This window comes from Calypte anna, chromosome 10, assembly GCF_003957555.1.
Source record: "Calypte anna isolate BGI_N300 chromosome 10, bCalAnn1_v1.p, whole genome shotgun sequence".
In the NCBI taxonomy this organism is placed as follows: domain Eukaryota; kingdom Metazoa; phylum Chordata; class Aves; order Apodiformes; family Trochilidae; genus Calypte; species Calypte anna.
Genome location: NC_044256.1, coordinates 9,318,490 through 9,337,839, shown reverse-complemented (window position 1 = coordinate 9,337,839; position 19,350 = coordinate 9,318,490). Strand labels below are relative to the sequence as shown.

At 38.4% G+C, this 19,350-nt stretch overlaps 1 protein-coding gene across 2 annotated transcripts in view; it reads right to left on the bottom strand.

Moving 5' to 3' along the window:
- The window catches only part of FAM214A (family with sequence similarity 214 member A), a 46,655-nt gene that overhangs the window by 3,722 nt on the left and 23,583 nt on the right, over positions 1-19,350 (bottom strand). For both annotated transcript variants that reach the window (XM_030456729.1, XM_030456728.1), the window contains exons 2-11: positions 11,931-12,115; positions 10,870-11,072; positions 10,307-10,432; positions 8,190-10,038; positions 7,571-7,687; positions 6,542-6,621; positions 5,676-5,784; positions 4,702-4,860; positions 2,810-2,878; positions 1,799-1,998 (exon numbers count right to left, since the gene is read on the bottom strand). In XM_030456729.1, coding sequence (XP_030312589.1) covers positions 1,799-1,998; positions 2,810-2,878; positions 4,702-4,860; positions 5,676-5,784; positions 6,542-6,621; positions 7,571-7,687; positions 8,190-10,038; positions 10,307-10,432; positions 10,870-11,072; positions 11,931-12,115 — 3,097 coding nt within the window. The remainder of the gene's footprint in view (positions 1-1,798; positions 1,999-2,809; positions 2,879-4,701; positions 4,861-5,675; positions 5,785-6,541; positions 6,622-7,570; positions 7,688-8,189; positions 10,039-10,306; positions 10,433-10,869; positions 11,073-11,930; positions 12,116-19,350) is intronic.

The window sequence follows — 19,350 nt, the reverse complement described above, 5'->3', positions numbered from 1 at the left end:
AAATCTGAAGTACTCTGCATAACAAACCACAAGAAAGGTCAGTACTCTGCCATTTAAAGGAGGTTTGCAGTTCTTACATCATGAGAAAGGCTGCACTGTTTGGGTTCATCTCTGAAAAAAAAACACTTCTGGCATACTCTGCAAGTATTCACTTTGCAAAGTAAGCAGCTAAGCATCGTAATTATCAGTTTGTTTTCCAGCCAGAAATTTATGCATCTCCAATTTCACATCATAAATCCATGGGCTGAATCTGGCCAGAGGTCTGAAAGCTGAGCTAAATTGTACAGGTATTGCAAAACTGAAATCATTACAACTGCTACATTTCCATCTCTCAGCATGTATCAGATACAGAAAGTTCATGAAACAAGAATTCCAGCTACACAAGACAGAGAAGAAAGCAGATTTGCCTGCAAACAGAATTACTGGGGCTGTCCACAAAAAAATTTACAAACTATATAGAAGTAGAAACTGAAAGGGGACTGAAGTCTGCTCCTCTCCATACCTGTGCCCCAGACCCAACTGGCCAGATTTTTGCCCACCTCTGCAGCTGATGCCTGTCCCCAGCTCCTCTGCATCAGTCAGATCAACATTACAAGTGAACAGAGCCTTTTACTTGGACTACACACTCTTTTTCAGAATTCACTCCAGAATAACATTTTTAGAAGGTGGTTAAGTTAGCAACTCAGTGGGGCCTGAATGGATGAACTTCAATCCAGGCTAAAATTCAGGATGAAAACACAGTTCCATAGCCTCATCATGGTGCTATTTTCACACTCCACTAAACCAACACTGTCAACTTTCATTTAATGGGAAAACTTGGCCTGGAATCACTGCCCTACACAAAGCTGTGTTTCAGATGTCTGCTGGGTAGAAATCAATGGCAAGAAACAGGGAAAATAATACATACCAGAACTAATTCTACAACAAGTAGAGACAAATGCAAGAGATTTGATTTCCATCTTCTTGCTTGCTTCAGAGTATCAGCCACCTCTGGGTTTCACAGTGCAACAATGAAAGCACTGGGTCTGCACATACACGGTTTGTTTACTACAAATAATGCACCCAAAAGTCTGCAGACTGCAGGACAGAGTACATCCATCATTCTCCCTTTGTTTCAAACTGCAGTCTCCAGAACATCCTGAGAGCAGCAGCACAGTATCTCTTTTCAGACAATGGTTTGTAAATCACTTAAAGAAGATTGTGTGACTGTTCCATAAACTGAAAGGCATTATATATGGTATTGCATCATAAAATGCTTATTTATATTTTACCACTAAACACTGTATTTTTAGGAGTAACACAGAAAGTTTTTCACATTACAAGCTATTCTTGTGAAGAAGCATGTGTGTAGGACACTGGGCATCTTCTCTACATTGATCCTTAATTCTGGGGTTTGCTCATGTTGCATTCACTCTTACTACTCCTGTAGCCTCAAAAAAAGTACATTGATCCAGTCAGTACTAAATCTCTCTTGCTAAAGAAAAAATGAAGCTTTGCAAGGCTATACAAAATACTTCAATGCCATGAAAGAGACCTTTGTTTCCCCCAAGCAGAATCCATATTGTTTATTAGCTCTTCTTCCTCTACTGTCTAGGCTAAAGACCAAGTTAAAAGCATTCATTTTTTAAAATAAATCTGTATACAGACAGGCTGGCTGGGAAAGAAATAATGAGATTAATTGCAGCGAGTACTTTCTTGGGGTTGTTTTTGGTTGGTTGGTTTTGGGTTGTTTTTTATTTTGTTGTGGGTTTATTGTGGTTTTGTTTTGTTGTTTTGTTTTTAACTCCAAGGAGCTTACCTCAGATGTATGAGGTAGCGTAGTAGCCTTTCTTCAGTCTGTTGACTATTTTCTTTATTGACAGTTCTCTTGATTTCTCGTCTGACAGGAACAGAAAAAGTTCTTTGCCGTAGGAATGTTTGATGATTAGCTGGCATTTCTCTCAAGTCATAGATCACCACAAACATCTTCACCACAGTTTTGTTAGGGTTAAATAAGGTCTGAAAAGAAAAACAGTTCTATATGTAATCTTTAGAGATGACAAACTTAAATAAAAAAAAAGCAAAACAAAACCAAATTCCACATGCCAAAACAGTCAATGTCCTCTATGCACTTTGTTCTGGTGCCATACAGAGGTGTTTACCTAAGAATATTGTGCACTTTTTCTGTTTCTGAACAGTTCAGCTACTAGCAATTCCCATTTTTAAAGTATAATGCTAAGCATAGCCTAATATGAAAGCAACACTAATATATGAGTACCACTACTTTACTAATCTACATCCTCATTTTTGTTTATTTTTCCAGTTAGCTTCTTTGTCTATGGTGTTTCACAGTGGTGGCCTTCACTTTTACAATTGCAATTACCAGTGTGTTGTACTGAATTGTGTTCTTAAAAGACAGAGGCAAATTGTTTGTTTTAAGCACTTTCCCATTTTATTGCAAAAACAGGTGGTATTAAAATGGCAGAAAATTTAGATACAACTGAATATTTAATCTTAATACCTCTAGCAGAAGTATTTCAGAAGAATTTCAGAAAATGGACCAAATTACCTAATTACTTCTCCATTACTTCTGCAAAGCCAGAGTGTCCTAGACTATTCAGAATCCTCAGAAACTGATTTTGTCTTCACAGCACAGATCAGTTCAAAGGTTGGGAGTCTGATTTGTCCCACAAAGTACAAACAGATATCTATTTCAATAAGTACATTACCTACAGAGATGCACATTTACCCTTCAAACTTCATGCTCATCTGCTATAACCTTATCTCTTCATTAATTGTTTCAAGGTAACCATAGCTGCTGAGTACCTACCACTTGTATTGTTCCTGAAGGCGGTACCCGATAACCCCTTTTACCAAGGGACTCTAGAGTAATTACACCCTAGGAAAAAAAAAAACAACAAAAACCAACATTTAATTCAAAGGGAGAGATAAACAAATCAAAATGTTCTACTCATTTAATTGAATTTATTCAGAAAGCAATTAGTAACATTTGAAAACTGCAAATACAGATGACAATACACTGAACATGAAGTTAAAAATCGACAGTAGAGGCCTTACAGATACTTTGGAAGAAAAGTTGTGCAATAAGGGGTATGATCTCCTCTTGAAAAAAGGTCCACGTTTTCACACCTTTAAACTAGCAGCCAGGGAGCTATGGTGAAATGAGCTTTCTTTTCAAAACAGCTCGTAAGTTAAAATGGATGATTTGTCACCTCCTCTCTGTTTTTATGTCACCTACAACCTCGCCAGTAATACTCCAGATCTCACTGAACTAATTTCTGCTTTTCAAAGGCAGCAGATGCACTTATTCTCCCATTCTAATCCAAACTGTAGTGACAATGACATCTGCTTTTACACCAGCTGTGATGTACAGAGACTCTGAGTGTCCCACATGGTGCTGTGACACTGCTGAGGCCACGCTCAGGGTACTGCCCTAGAGCACACGCTTGATTAACCTGCACAACTGATTTACTACACAGCACTGGCCTTCACAAAAAAAAAAAAAAAAAAAAAAAAAAGACCCCAGAGCAGAGAAACCAGCTATACAAACAGAAACAATGTTTCTGATGATACAGACACTATATAAATGTTGTATTAATCCAGGGAAGCTCAGCCATTATAGCATGTATAGAGCTTGTGGAAAAGCCTGAAACAATGAAACCCAGCTGGGAAAATAAGCAATGCTACTTTAACCATTTGAGGAACAGCAGAATCCCTTCACCTCCTGGAAAATCCAGTGAAATAATCTAGAAAGATGAATGCAAAACAATAGATGGTTCTTTACAGTGGTTGAGAAGTTTAAACTCAATTTACTGATCAGACCTAAATTCGAAACCCATAATTTCCTGAATACACTTAAAAACAGAAGGTCAGAACTACAGCAAGTGCTATGAATTTAAAAGCTAAATATTGGGATAATCAGATGTTCAATGCATTACTTACATGTTTAAACAGACTATTTACCATATTTTAGACAGGCATACACATATGAAAACCTTTAAAAAAACTCAGATCTGTCACCCAGCTAACACTGAGTGCTCAGGGTACTCAGAACAAATCCAGACATCTGATTCAATGCTAGTAGCATACAAAACGTCTTTGGGTTTCTACAGGGAAGCACTTTCAGACATCCAAAAACTGCACTGTCACTGTAGAAATGCAGAACAGAATTAGCACACAGACACCAAGAACACAAATACCATGTTGGTGCAAACATTAGCAAACCATGAAGCTTGTGAGAGCAGCCCATGTCACACCAGTTCAGGCAATGTTTGCTTTAAAACAAAAGGGCTGAATCACTTCTGAGTCTAAGGCCTCCATCTGCAACCTTGGCTGGCACCGAAGTGACTTGCTGGCAGAGTGTTAGTTGCCCAGGGCACCTGCTTGTTGGGACAACAAAATGTATCCCATTAAGTCCAGCTATTGCCTCACTGCCTATTTTAAGTTAGATGGATAAAAAGAAATGGGGAGGACGATTGAGGCAGACAAATAGGCTCAACATCCCAAGATGAGAGCAGCTGGATGGTGGGGAAGAGCAACGTGGAGAAAAGCACTAGTTAGGGAAAGGAAGATGGGACCAGAGAACTCCATCACGAGCAGCTGTAAATAACCCAAGCCCCTGCAAATCCCCACTTCCCAAACTCTTGGTCTTCACATTCACCTATCAGAAGTGATTAAAAATAAATCCATCCACACACTTACCATGTAAGGAGAGGGTGCATTATCATCTGAAACGCTGTAGAATGACACTTCAACTGGCAATGTCATGTGCGTGGGACAAAAGACTCCACTTGCTCCCACTTCTGCTGTGAAACCCTCCACAACACCGAGCGGGTCTAAGCGAAAATTCAGGACAGACTCCTGAAAAACAAAACAGCTTAAGTTGGGAATGCCTCAAAATATAGCAAAACTAAGCAGCAAGCAAGGAAATTAGTTTATAGGAGTATGTGGAGTCTTTCATGGGGTGACCTGCCAAAAATCAACACTGAGCCAAAAATTACAATGAACAACAAGTGTTCAGGAAAATGGAAACTGTTTCAGAGAAAGCATCATCCAAATCCAGTCTTCATCCTCTTGAAGATGGTGCCCACAAATAATTTTATCACAGCAATATCTATGCATTATTTTCCTTGATCTATGATATTTGCAAAAAATAATCTAGAATCTGTAACTTTCCTCAGCAAATCACTCCATATTTTGCAAATGCCATGTATGATGCAAGCCAATAATGCACTAGCTATTTGTTGTTGATACTTGATATACTACATGAAGTGAAAAGCTGGAAGCTACACTTCAAATATTTTCTGTTTACTACACTAATTTAACACAGCTTTTGTATTAAGTAGGCTTTAAGAGTGAAAATGTAAATCCTTTTTTCTAGGCATACAAACATGAACAACTACAGGCTGTTATATCTCATTTAAGTCAACAGAACACCTTCTAACCATAGTGGGAAATAAAACTAAGCTACTCATTGAATCTGAATCTCTGAGACTGAAGATATTTGGGATGTGAAATATGTGCCTTTACAGCTGGAAATTAAAACAAATTTTATTCAATTTAATTATGAACTTTTATATTGTAGTCAGACTGGGATTATTTACAGTAATACAATTTTAAAAGCAGTACAGAAGAATACTAAAAAGCCCACAGGAATTCTAGAGAATATGTAATACCTCAAAGTTTCCCAGAAGGCTAAGACTTGTTACTGGTGGAGCACTAGAACTTAGAAATGGTTTCCCATGGCTCTCTGGATCACTGTCTCTGTTTATACATTGTTGTGGGCTATTAAAAAAAAAGAGAGAATAAATATAAACACATTTGCTTTTGTCTTCCAGGTATGAACAGCTCTAGAAAGAATAATTTACTTACTATATTACAAAACATTTTCCTAAAGAAGTAACAGTTGAATGTTACTTTAGCCAAGCATTTTCTACTTAAATGAAAAAATGCTAAGTTTACATGACAAGGGATAAAGACAACAAAAATTTAGGTTGTTCATTAACTCCACTAGCAGGAACCAAAGTATCACATTATTTTCTCTTGTATGCTGACACTTTTTGCCTATCCTGACATTACCAACATGAAACAGCCACGCAAAAAGCTGTTTATGTGACACGTGTTAATGTATAAAAGGTCATGGTTGGTCCCTTTTAAAAGTTAAGTTCTCTGAGTAAGTTAAGGCAAAACATTAAACCTGTTCAACACTAAGAACAAGATGTAACACAAAAAAACCCACTGGTTTGAATTATCAATTACTATCTTTTCTGTTTAAAAATTCAACTGTATCTTACAGCATACCTACCCCTGCCTGGGACAAAGCTCATCCTGGCAGCAACTCTCATGCCATGGTTATGTCCCAGAGCCATGCTAGCCTGGAGACCCCCTGAGGGGCAGCTTGGCTGCCAAGCCTTATTTTAAAATAAGGATTCTTTTGAAAGGCACCCATCTTTTGTCTTTTCTACCGTGCTGTGTTGTTGTGCAAGTATCTATATCCACTACGACTCCCTAAACATTTTAGTTTCTGGCAAACAAAAAATACCTTCTTGCAGACACACATTTCAACTGCAGCAGCGAGGAATCCATATCAAAGCACCCAGACTGTGTTTTCCTTTGAGGAACCTCAAGAGGGAAAGAACATGCTAATACAAATATACCTCTAATAAGGACAATTTTGCCAAGTAAGCACCAGCATGCCAAGAATTTTCATGACATTACAGAATTATAAAAACAGAGGAGAGGAGAGTAATTCCTATACACTCTAAACTTAGTCAAGAAAACACTAACATTATTAATGACAAGATTGTAAATTCTGTTTAACAGAAAGCACTTAAATGCTCAATTCAAGAGGATGTGATCTCTTTGCAACAGTACAGAACATTACTAATAAACAAACTGTGACAATTTTCATCCAAGTTCCCTGAAAATAAGACAGCCTTTACAAGCACTGAAGAATAAAACATATCATATGTTACTACAGGAGATCACTACTTAAGTGATTTCAAGTTGGGGTGCCTTTTTCTTGAAAATTTCCAACAGGCTACCAAACCTGGAATACTTTCCAAATGTTTTTCTGTCTTAACACAGCATCTTTTTATCACTTAGTCATTTAATAACATCTGACTGATGAAGAATCTACAGTACAAACTGTTCACAGAAACAAGAGCTTTGGCATAATAGGCAATCAGGTATTAATAACTAGCACAAAAACTCTTAAATGACAAAATATGTTGGCTTATACTTAAAACACTAATCTGCAAAATGCTTTATTTTGTGCTCTAAAATAGCACCAAAGCATTTCTGCTACAGACTTTTCTAATGTCACTTTTTGTTAAGCTTGTTAGGATGTCAACAACTACCACCTCAATATTTGCTTTTCTAGAATTACTGTTAAGCATCCTAAGTATTAACTCTCAAATTTCTACTTGCAAGAACATTCAGTCTGACACTGAAAGTAAACACATGCATTTCACCTTGGTAATTTGTCAAGTTTCCTACCATACACAGATATTTAAAGAACAAAACACTTCCTTTCTCATCTAAAACACAAGTTATTTCAACAGTAACTCACAGGACTTGAAAGCAGAGGCAATCCAGTTCTGGGATGAAAAGCCTTGGTTGAAGTTCCATCCAAGGATCGAAAATTATGTTTCCGCCATGTATTTGTGTGTTTTAGAGATGGTGCTTTCTGTCAGTAAAACAAATATACTCTGGATATCAATGGGATATTTCAATGGCCTGTTATGGTAAGACTGCTTTCTGTAACAGACAAGACTTCTGGAACCTGGTAGATCTATATCATTCTAGCATATGATGAAATATTCAGTATAAATTCCCAGGGACTCACTCTACAATCACCCAGACTGCTCACTAAACATCCCAGACCATATACAGACACCAATGTATTTACAAAAAGATGCCTCATTGCCTATGGAAAGCACTGTTCATAATGTCATCACTGTGAGACAAACGAGACAATGTTCTTCTCAATGTTAAACTTCTAAAGAAGAAGGTATGGGACAAGCACTACCAGCCAAATGTTACTTCAGACCACCAAGAAGACAACAGTTAACATGCTGATTCCTACAAGGTCACACTTAAATCCCTGTTCACACTGTTCCTTAGCAGATACAAGCTACAAGCTGACTAAGAGCAGCTACAGGAATTGGTCTTTTCCTCTATGCATTTACCTGTACATCTGGGTTCTTTGGCCGCTCACACTTAGCTGTGACATCTTCTGCAGGTTTCTTCTGAGAAGTGCTTTGGAAATCGAGGCCTACTGGGTCTTCATTCTCATCGTGTGCAGTTTTTGTTTTATCTTGTTTGGTTTTGTTTTTGAAACTGTCAAGATCTTTATTTAAATAGTTTTCAATACTAATAAGCTGAGTATTTTGTTCATAAATATTTGAGGGTTTTGAGTCTTTATCTAAACACTTGAACTCATTTTTGTGCAAAGAGTCAGATACTTGCATCACAGTTGCTTTTTTTGTACCATCAAGTATTCTGCATTTATCTACCTGTAAATTGTTACAGTTCCCCATGCCACTGTTCTCACTAACAACTGTTCTTTCTTTAAGTAAATTTGTGCAAATCTGTTCATCAATGCTGCTGAAATTTGAACACTGCTTAATTCTATTGGTTATCTGGTCTTTCTGTGCATTACCAGAATGTAGTATTTCAGATTTATCTGGCAATTCAGATTTATTTTCTTTAACACACGACGATGATGTGTGAATGTTAGTAAATGCATGTGAAGTTTTATTTGAAGTCTGATGAAATGCATTTCGGACAGCTTCGTTGGGTTTTGCTAAAATCAATTTTCTTCTTGCTTGAAATTTCAGAGAATTCTGAAGCTTTGATCCTCCATCAACTCTAGAAGGACTGGTAGGAGTATCAGGTGTCTTCACCCTTGATTTACTGATGTCTTCTAATGAAGAAACATTGGATTTAGCAAAAGAAACAGGAGATGGTTCCTTGCCTTTCTTCAGCAAATTTTCATCTTCATATGTACTTCGATAAACTTTTGAAGTAACTGGGCTTGTCTCCTGCACTTTGAATGGATGTTTGGTGACACGGGAGGTAGCTGGATCACAATGGATCAAGTGTTGGGCAATCCTTGCTATCACCTCCTGCCTCTCCTGCAGCAGAGAACCGATCAGGGGATTACTCTCTCCTGCCAACTGACGGCCACAGTGGTTCACTGGAACACGGGCATCAAGCACTGGGATCTCTGGTGTTGCTCTAGTCTTGCCTTCACCACCCTCCACTTGTGTTGCATTGTCTAAATTGGCAGTAGAAAGAGGGGAGGTTTCCTTGCCTTTCCTTGGCAAGTTCTCGTCATCGTAAGTACTCCGGAAAGCTTTGGATGTAGCAGAGCTGTTTTCACGGACGTTGAACGGACGTCCAGCAACAACTGGTGAAGTAGCTGGATCACAGTGGATCAAGTGCTGAGCAATCCTTGCAATGACTTCTTGTCGCTCCTGAAGTAAAGAGCCTATCAAAGGATTGGTTTCTCCTGTGGGCTGATGGGAATTCAAAACATGGGAATCAACTAGAGAAAAAGATTTTAACGTTCTGACAGGTGTTTCACGAGACTGTGTCTTGTTGTCTGCTGTAGCATTGTAGCACTGAACTTTAGACTGCGATGCCCCAAAGTCAGATCTGAGTCCGGTAGAAGGATAAAGTTTTAAATTTCTTAGAGATGTGGTAAATTCAGGTGTCTTTTTTCCATTAAGTAGGCCTTCAGGTGTCATTGTCCACGTCTGTTTCCCACAGAAACGTTGCGGACTGGAAGTGCTGCATTGCTGGGCCTCACTGGGATCACTGTGCTGATGTAACTCACGCTCTTGCATCTGCTTTTCATAAAAGCTGAGGTTGGTGTGAATACTACAGGTCAAAACTGGGTAGTTCGATTGTCTGGGCAAGGACTGGACACTGACTCTCAAGGCCACATTGTGAGAAACATTAGGAACAGGAAAGACGTGCTCAGTTGGTGTCTGGGAGAATGTCCATTGCAAGTCTACATCTGCCGCACTCACCCTGAAACACAGAAAGGCATTTACAGAAATATCTAAATGAAGTGTCTTTAATTATCTACTTAAAACCACAAATGCCTAAGAAAAAGCACTAGCAACATCAGCCTGCTGTAGTCTGCTAAGTCTATAAATCCTGTATAACTGCCAAAGCACTGGGACAACACCATGGCACCTTCTATAAGCAAACAGGAGAACAGAAGGGAGGAATGGTTTTAAGACAAGTGGCAACAACCTGCAGACAGGAAATGATCTTTTGTCCACCCCAGACATACCTGTACAGAATGTTTCGGGGAACAGCACCATGTGAAACACTCAGCCATGCACTTAGCTGAGAGAAGAAAACAAAAGAGCGAACAGCCAACAGGAGGGTCTTCTCTTCAATAAATCGATCCCCGCTCCTAAAATGTATTAAGAGAAACACAAGGATGTTGGTAAGAATATGTACAGAGAAATTGTAAAACCAGAAAATTTCAGGAATTTATTGTGAAAATAAAGGTAAGCAAGCAAAACAATGGAACTCCTCAAACATTTTGAAGATTACAGAGCCTGATTTCTTTTTATCCATATAATAACTTAAGAAAAATTAGCATAACAAATAAGGTATAAAAATGACTATTTTCAACTAGGAGCCCTTCATAGTCTGCATTGCACAACGTGCGCTGCAGAAAGTATGAGCACAAGAAGACTAAGATTAAAATATACTTAGATTTGATTGGCAAACAATTGCTTTCTTATATTAACCCTCATGGCAAGCAGACAGTCTAAAACCAGCAACTGATTACTTTGCGATTACAAGATTCTTGCAACCATGAGCTAAGCCTAATATCCAACTTACTGTCGAGGAACTGGCTCCAAAATCCACCTTTCTAACAGCAATGCATCTTGTTTGATTGCAGGATCGTTTAAATCATTCCCCTCAGTGCTGGGCCCTTCGTCATTATAGCAACAGTCTGGAAGCAGCATCACTTCTACCATGATTGGAATATTGTTCTTCCACAACAGCATAACCTCAGACCTGGTTCGCCTGGCTTGACGACACTGGGGAACAGAAAAATTGTTAACATATGGAAGCCATAAAAACACTAGATAGATTTCAAACTGCTTTAAAAACATGTTCCAAAGTACTAGAAAAGACTAAGGTTCAAATTCTGTAAACTAGGTTTCACCAAATCAAAGATAAGACTCCAGAGCTATTAAATGAAAAATAATTAACAAATCCTTTATGGCTGACATTTGAGCAACTTCTGTAGAATATTAAAAGCATTTTAAAAAAATACATTTTCCCAACCACTATGCTTTTCTACCTTGTACTTCTCTCTCCAAAAGCCATCCTCTTGGATAGACACACTCAAGCAGTATCTTTATAAATTCTGTGTCCCAGAGCAGGCTAACTTCTGCATGAGTAACAACTCAAATTTACACAGTACTTGGGAGCTTTTACTCAAAGAATGGGATGCTCCAACCTTACTGCCAAATAGACTAGCTATATTTCATGTCCTTCTGGTTTTTGGATCACTAACTTTTCAAGAACACCTGGAAAAATAAAGTTAGGCAAGTCAGCCTACATTTTCTCAAAAAAAAACCTGAATAAAAACCAACCAAAAAACCAAGAATGCTAAGTATAGTGCTCTCCATTTACATAATAAAGACTCAAATAAGTACTGCATTCAAGTAGTTGTGCAGAATTTCACCTTCAAGGATAAAAGGCTTAATGATGTCTCATTTTAAGGACAGATCTATTATTAGTACAATACTGAAGTACATACTCATTTAAAAGAAGGACTGACAGAAAGCAATTGTTATTCATGCTTAACTGTGAAGCTACCATGGGGTTTCTGGCTGACTTTAATCATGGTAGCAAGAATGCCACTTAAAATGAAAAAGGTAGCATCATACCTGAGCAAGCTTGTCGCTGCATTCATGCTTAGTTGTTGGTGGCTGACTTGATTGTGCTGGTGGGCAGTGGAATCCCTCTGTTCTGCCCTTGATAGAGTACTCAGGTGTTCGACCTTCAGTGATCAACAAGGCCAAGGAGACCAGGAACTCCTCAGCTTCATACTCAAAGTATTCATCCAAAGTATCTGTCATTTCAAAAACAAACAAAAAAAGACATCTGGTGTATATGAAGCTTTCAAGTGTTAGTTGTCCCTGCAGTTTACCCCTAAGATTTTTCAGTTTATCCTTAAAACAAGAGCTATGAGATATAAATCATTGTATCAGGCTACACTCTCCAAAAGGCCCAAGTTACTGTACCACCACAAAACATCTTTTGTCATCTATAACATTGTCACCACAAGCAGACAGAGTTAGAAATACTCTAAAAAAAGTTTCATTTAGTAACTCATCAATGCACCAGATCACAGTGGTGCTGAGAACCGACTGCTTTGTGAGCCACAGCTGCATCCCAGCTTTTCTAGAGGCAAATTTCCTGGGCTCCAGTGGGAGAAGTCTGATGGCAGTTTGAATTGGCATCATTAGCATCATGTGACAGATAGCAAAGCCACAATACATCATAAAAGACATTCAAAATTAATAGGGGAAAAAAAAAGAGATTTACTTCTGTTAGAAAAAGTGGGACACAATGTTCTTCAAGATTTTTATTTCAAGTTCCTTCTGCTGAGAGCAAGGTTTACTTGAGAGGTCCATTTTTAGTTACCATTAACACATGGGAAAGGTTCCCAAGGAACATTTGGAGTATTCATTGTTTTGTACCATGGTCAGACTCATGTTCTGCAAAGAATTAAAATTCAAGAAGTTTCTGAAGACAAAGCAGCAGCTGGCATTGCTTGTCATTACCCTGGCACATTCAACTCCCACAGAGGTAGGATGCACCAGTCACCTGATTTTGTGGAGTTTTATAGAGCACAACTCCCATCATCCTCCTCCTCCTTCTCCTCCTCCTCCCTCATTACAAGGATGTCACACATCATTCAAACAGATTTCGGTACAACCAGGTCATGTCATGAGAGTGCAAGGACTCTTCTCAGCTTGGACACACTTAAGTTTTAAAATTATTTAGTTACTTAAGAGGTTACAGAAAACTTTCTTTTTCCAGAAAGCTAAAATAGATTCCCTTTGAAGACTATTTTAAGAGTAGCAAATAAAAGAAGGTGGAGGCAAGGCTGCCAGCTATTCTTTACCTTTATTTTTATACTTCAGGGGAATAAAACCACATGACACAATTTCAGCTAAAGTCTTCTGTCACCCACTAAAAAAAAAAACCGACATAGGGACAGAGGTAATTTATGTTATGATTTTCATGCATATAGTATCTTTCCACCCAAAAAATATAAAAAAAAAATCATCTTTTTTGTCTTAATTCCCTAATAGCAGAATATTTAGCAAACATGGGAAGACAGACTTGAGAGATCCATATGAGAAGACACTGCATGAAACAAAAGCCTCAATTAAATGTGCAATTACTTGCATACACAAATTGTGAAGTGTGAGAAACTAGCTTTTGCATGTTTATATTTGCCTAGTCCAGTCTCATCCTCCACAGACCCCAGGGCTTACAGCCTATTTTGAGGGATCTACATAAGGTAAATAAGCATAGGCAGCCCACTGCCACACAACTCAGTTCATTGCACAGGAGTCATCACCTTCACTCTTTTTTCCCCTTTTTAAAGGGATGCACTTACACAGCTGCATTGGGTGGCAGGGACAGGATGTCCCACCATGCACCCACCTCTGCCACAGCACCTGCACCCAGTGGGGCATTCCTGACCCTCAATGTGCCACATCTGCCTTTTGTGCCTTTTGTGTGCACACAAAGAGGTGTGCACACCTCTTTGAAAAGGTGCCAGGTGCTGGGCATCACAACCAACACAAGCCCTGTGGCTCCATCCTCCAGGATGGAGAGGAGGAAGGGGCTCTTCCCATACAGCCTGCCCCTCATCCTGGAGAGCACTCGACCAGGAGGGAACTGGGGGCCCTGGAAGAGCAGGGTGCTGCCAGGACAGTTCATATGTCCACTGCCTGCCCTCAGGCAGGAAAAAAACAGAGAAGAGGGTGGAAGAATTACCCTGGAGGAACCTATAATGCATGTGAACAATACATTAAATCATCTGGCATGAGTTGAAACAGTCGTTCAGCCAATGGACGGCAAAAAATTACTAATAAAGGGTATATGACAGCATCAAGAAATGGCAGACAACAGAGAAGACAAGACATTTAGGTAGTCATATGAGTCACCTACAAAATTATGCACTTGCAAATTTAATTTTTTTTTTCTTTTCCAGCTCAAGGTCTGATGAACAATAGGCAAGTCATACTCAAGGAAATGGGATTTGGAAATACTCTGAAAAGAATTTGGGCATTACAGCTGACAAAAAAAAAAAAAAAAAAAAAAAAAAAAAAAAAGCATTATCTTGCTGCTAACACAAGCATCATGCTCATCTTTGTATGTCCAAAGGCCACGGTAATGTTAAGAAAGCCAAGCAGGAAGAATCACTATTGGAGTATTTTTCCTGCTCTGACATAAGAGTTCCAAAATCTTGAAAATGCTAAGCAGGAGTGATATTAATTTAAACAAGAACTGCTTCATGCTTAGCAGACTAAATAGAAGAGGAAATAACCCTTAAGAAAATGAGCAAGAGGAATTATGTTCCATTTAAGTATGCAAAAACATCCATGGTTTTAAGGAAAAAAAAGATCAAGATCTCACATGCTTATGCAGACAGATCCTACCTCAAACACCTCCTTACTGTAACAGAAATGTGCACAGTAAGATGTGCTACCTGAAAACTTAAACCAGGAAATTTTAAATAGCAAGTAACACTAAGACAGATGTGCACTGTAATTAACATTAGCAGCACACCATGTAAGGTAGCAGACCTTCTATTATTTGGATCTCTTTTCTAGAAAGAATCTGTATTTGATCAAAAGCTTCTGGAGTTGACACAAAGTGATAGATAAATTCCATAGCCCAAGTGCTTCTGCTGAGCTGGTTAGATTCCGGTAGAAAGCTCACCCCCTTCTTGCATTAAAAGTATCTGACAGCAAAGCTTATAATGTATACTCAGTGTTTTCACAGACACATATCATAAATTGACATAAGCCAGAGAGAGTCTACCAATGTCCAAATGCAAGACTTAGTAAATAAACAAGACCTAGTGAATAAAGTAAGGTAAACAAATCTGAAATAATCATGACTCCAGATTCAGAATACATACATGATATTACTTTACGTAGTTATAACTTTTAAATTCAATTTGCAAACACTGTCTCTGTTCCTGTATCAGACCTATTATTTCAGAAGCAACTAGATTCTTGCCTTAAGGATGGATGAGGAGAACCAAACTAGCTAGAGAGATATATTTGTATTGGCTGTACTTACAAAACCAAAATCTTTCAATATAAAATCTGCATCTTTTTAAAGGATGATAAACAGCAAGTAATGAACCATAAAATGCTACTGGTTTTGTAACAGCATTATAAAGACAGAACCAACACTTTAAAATTATGTCAGCAAACCAGGTATTTCATCTGGACTTAAAAAAAATTTAAAACCTAGAATTGTAATGGATATAAAAAAACCACATTTCCCTACAATGTTCATGTGGCATATTCACTTTTTTTTTAGCTCCACTGGATTTCTCTTTTAGAAACATCTAAGTTTTCAGAAAGGAAAAAACCTATAAATATTCACAAGCCTGGTAATTGTTCCTATACAACAGACACAGATGATGCAACTTGATGTAATTGAGGACAAGGGTGGAATGACATTTATAGTAACAGCAAACTCAGTGTTTAGTTAAAAAAAGTCTTGCTGTGTGTGCTGTAACTATTTGCTTTTGTGTATGAATCAGCCTTAAGACACACATTATATATTGTGCATAGAATAACCACAATCCTATAATCTGACTATACAAATATGTTTATTATTCTGCTTCATCTCTAGCAACAGAACAGGCAAGGACATAGCCTCAGCTTCCCAGCAGTGTCTGGGTTTTATTCTCCTTAAAATAACAAAAAATCGAGTTAGTTGACACAAGTACATAGGAATCAAGCTAACAAGGCAGTACAGCCCTTAAACCAACACACTGAAATTGAAGGTTATTGACCAGGTGGTCACAAGAGATAGCAGCAAATGCCAGACTACACTAGGCATTAAAAAGAGAAAAATATAATTCAGTGTGAAAATGCTTCACATCAACCAAAAGATACAATGCTAGAGAGCTGACACCTGGATGCACACCATTTTCTCTTCCTTTGTCTCCTACACATACCAAGCTTAACAAAGAGTGATTTTCTACATCTTTTGGACAGAGAAAAGCACATTTAACCAAAGATATCAATTAAAAAAAAAAAAAAAAGTCTTCAAAGTCTTGACTTCCTCTGCACACGTGCCCAGTCACTGGAACACTGGAATGAAGAATAAGAACTCACCACCACCCCCAAAAAACAAAAGTGAAATTGGCTTCCATGCTACAACATCTATAGAAGTTAGGTACACTATGGTCTAGTGACTCACAAATCCACTTAACTAACCCAAGGACTCTCCTAAAACTTCAGTTAATCCAGTTGTGCCCAGCCAACTCCTTTCCCAGCTAGGTCATGACTGTGTGGACCAACTCCCTTCCCTTTCCTATCCCAGCACTTTCTGCAGTAATTATTGAAAATGTTTTCCTGAAATTCATGTATTAGCATTTAATCTATTTTATAGGCCTAGACAGGAAACAAAGACATCCAGTATCACGTAACTCATTGTCCTCCTGGGGCCACCAGAAGATCCATCTGGAAGCTGCTGCCTTGTCCTGCCCAGGGACACTGAGGTCCCATCAGAGCTTCTCCAGCCCTGTGGCCTCCTCCCATCATGATCAGGCAGTGCTACAGCTGTAACTCTCTTAGTCCATACTTATTTTCTTGTCCTAGCACCTTTCATACTGTGCTGGACACCCAAATACATACCAAGACTGTTCTCAGAAGAGCTTATTTTGGTAAAGTGCCTTTCTTCAAAGAAAGACACATTTGTTCAACTTGAAGTATCCTTTAGCTCTGACCTCCACATATTTGGAAGGCTCCCTTTTCACTAAGTCCATTAAGCAACTAGTAACTACATTTAAATACACTCTATAGCAGTCCAGAACTTCCCTGCAAAATTTTCAGGCATCCATAATTGATTCTGAAGGCCACCAACTTAAAGTAATCAGATTTCTGTTTCACTGCTTAGAAAGTTGAAACCCAATAAGTAAGACACTAAACAAAATAGAGAGTCATGATGTAGGCTGCTCAGATTCCCATCCCTGCTCCTCCCCCACCCCAGCTGTCCAGCTGCCACTCTGGCACACTTGCCCACCTCTGCTTTCCGATTCCTTTTTGTCTTACATTTTTTTTCAAAGATTAAAAAGACTGCATAAGGACTTGGATCTCATTTTCTGTACTTTTAGTACAGGCAGTTCATAAGCAGATGCTTCAGTCTTAGAGTCCCATGGCAGGAGGGTTGGGTACCCTGGAGAAAAAGCAGCTGCACTGTAAGCATTCAAAACCCATCACCTCCTAGCAAAGACATCACTCTGTATTTTAAAAATTACAGCAAATGCTTTCTGGCCTTTCCCCATAATAGTCAGCTCTGAATAAGCTTTATTATCTCACTATTCCGAGGAGAAGGCTAAAGGTAATCCATATTTTAAAAGCAAAGCAAGAAACTACTCTAAAGGAAATGAAACACAACGTAAATATTTGACTAACAGCTTCTCTTGTTGAATTACAAACACCTAGCTTTGGTTAACTAATTCTATGTTGTGCTTCACTTCAAAAGTTGCCCTTGAACCCCCCCAGTTCATGATTCTCTAAATAAGAAGTCATGTTGTGTCTTCATATCCCAAACCCATGATTACATCTGAAGTCACACACTTCAAAAGCCCCGCGATATTAAGAACTGAAGTATAATTTAAGATATCAAGAGTAAGAGTCGTGAGATGGTCTCCTTGCTTCAAGAAGCAAACTGTTAGTTAGGTTTACTTAATTTGAAGCAAAAGCAATGAACTGCTACTCACACTATCTTAGGAATACAGCCTTTTTTTTCCCCCACACTGACTCCTGCCTCAGCTTACTCTTGCTGTCTCCATGCTTTTTCCAGGGTATTAACAGAAACACTACCTAATTATCAAAGCAGTTCAGCTGTAGGCAGGAGTTTGTGGCATAGGAACTTTACATTAGGATTGATGCATCCGTACTATTCAAGGAAAACACAGTAAAAGCTATAAAAAATTAATTGCAGGGTCTGTTTAGCTTTGTGTAGGAGAACAGGAAGAAGTTCACCTGCTTTTGTGTTGTAATGGCAGTGTATCATTTAAAAAAACAAACCAAAATTAAACAAAAAAACAACACAAAGCAAAGCACACCACCTTTTAAGTAGGAGGGGATTTTAAAAAATCAAGACACAGCTACATGGCAGCTGATTATGTTACTCCAGAGTAATAAAAGTCAATCAGTACCAATCAGTGCCATCAGCTCCAGCCCAGACTGCAGCACTGCAGTAACTCCCTGGTACATGTGTGCTGCTGCTGGATGGCTCTCACAGCATCCTGAGCTAATCCTAAGGCAGCTTGACTGTAAATAATGTTTCTGAAAAGAGACTGGTCTTAAAGTTGGGCTGGGAAAAAACCCCATACAATTCACATTTTACTCAAACTCTTCAGTTTCGAGCAGCTTCATGAGTACAGAAATAAAATCCAGTTAAATTAATTTAAAGCTTAAATTTCCTGCAGAAACTACCTCTCTTTGAGAGCATAAAATGCAGACTGTTAAACTGATCTGGGTGTTCCCATCTTGCTTCCTGCGTTTTGGCTGACATCCTATTTTGCCATCACCATACCGCTTACTGAGTCACTTTTCTTCCAACTGTAGCTTTCTATTTTTACCTAAGCAACAACAGTTTAACCTGCTTCTTTTGATTTTTTTGGCATTAAGTCAAACTGTGGATTCGATATTTGCATTTTGATCTGGAAAACTGGTTTTATTTTCCCTTAACTGAACAAAGAAAAGAAATACTTAAGAACACATTAGTTAAACTGAATTTTCTTATTGCTCCACAAGGAAATAAAATTCTAAAGTAGGCCAGGCATTATTTTTCACCATCTGTATTTAGAAGGAAAGCAATACCTGAAAATGTGAAGTTTGAGACTCATTTCAAACTTCACCAAAGGTTACAAGAGAACTTGTATATTCTAAAATATGTTCCACTGTAACCTGACATGGCTAAGCAAGGGCTGAAATTTCAGGGATTTGCTAAAATTTTAAGTGTTGCAACCTTTAGCATTTTCAATATAAGCCAGTTGGAGGAACAGAACATACTCCTGCTGGTGATCCC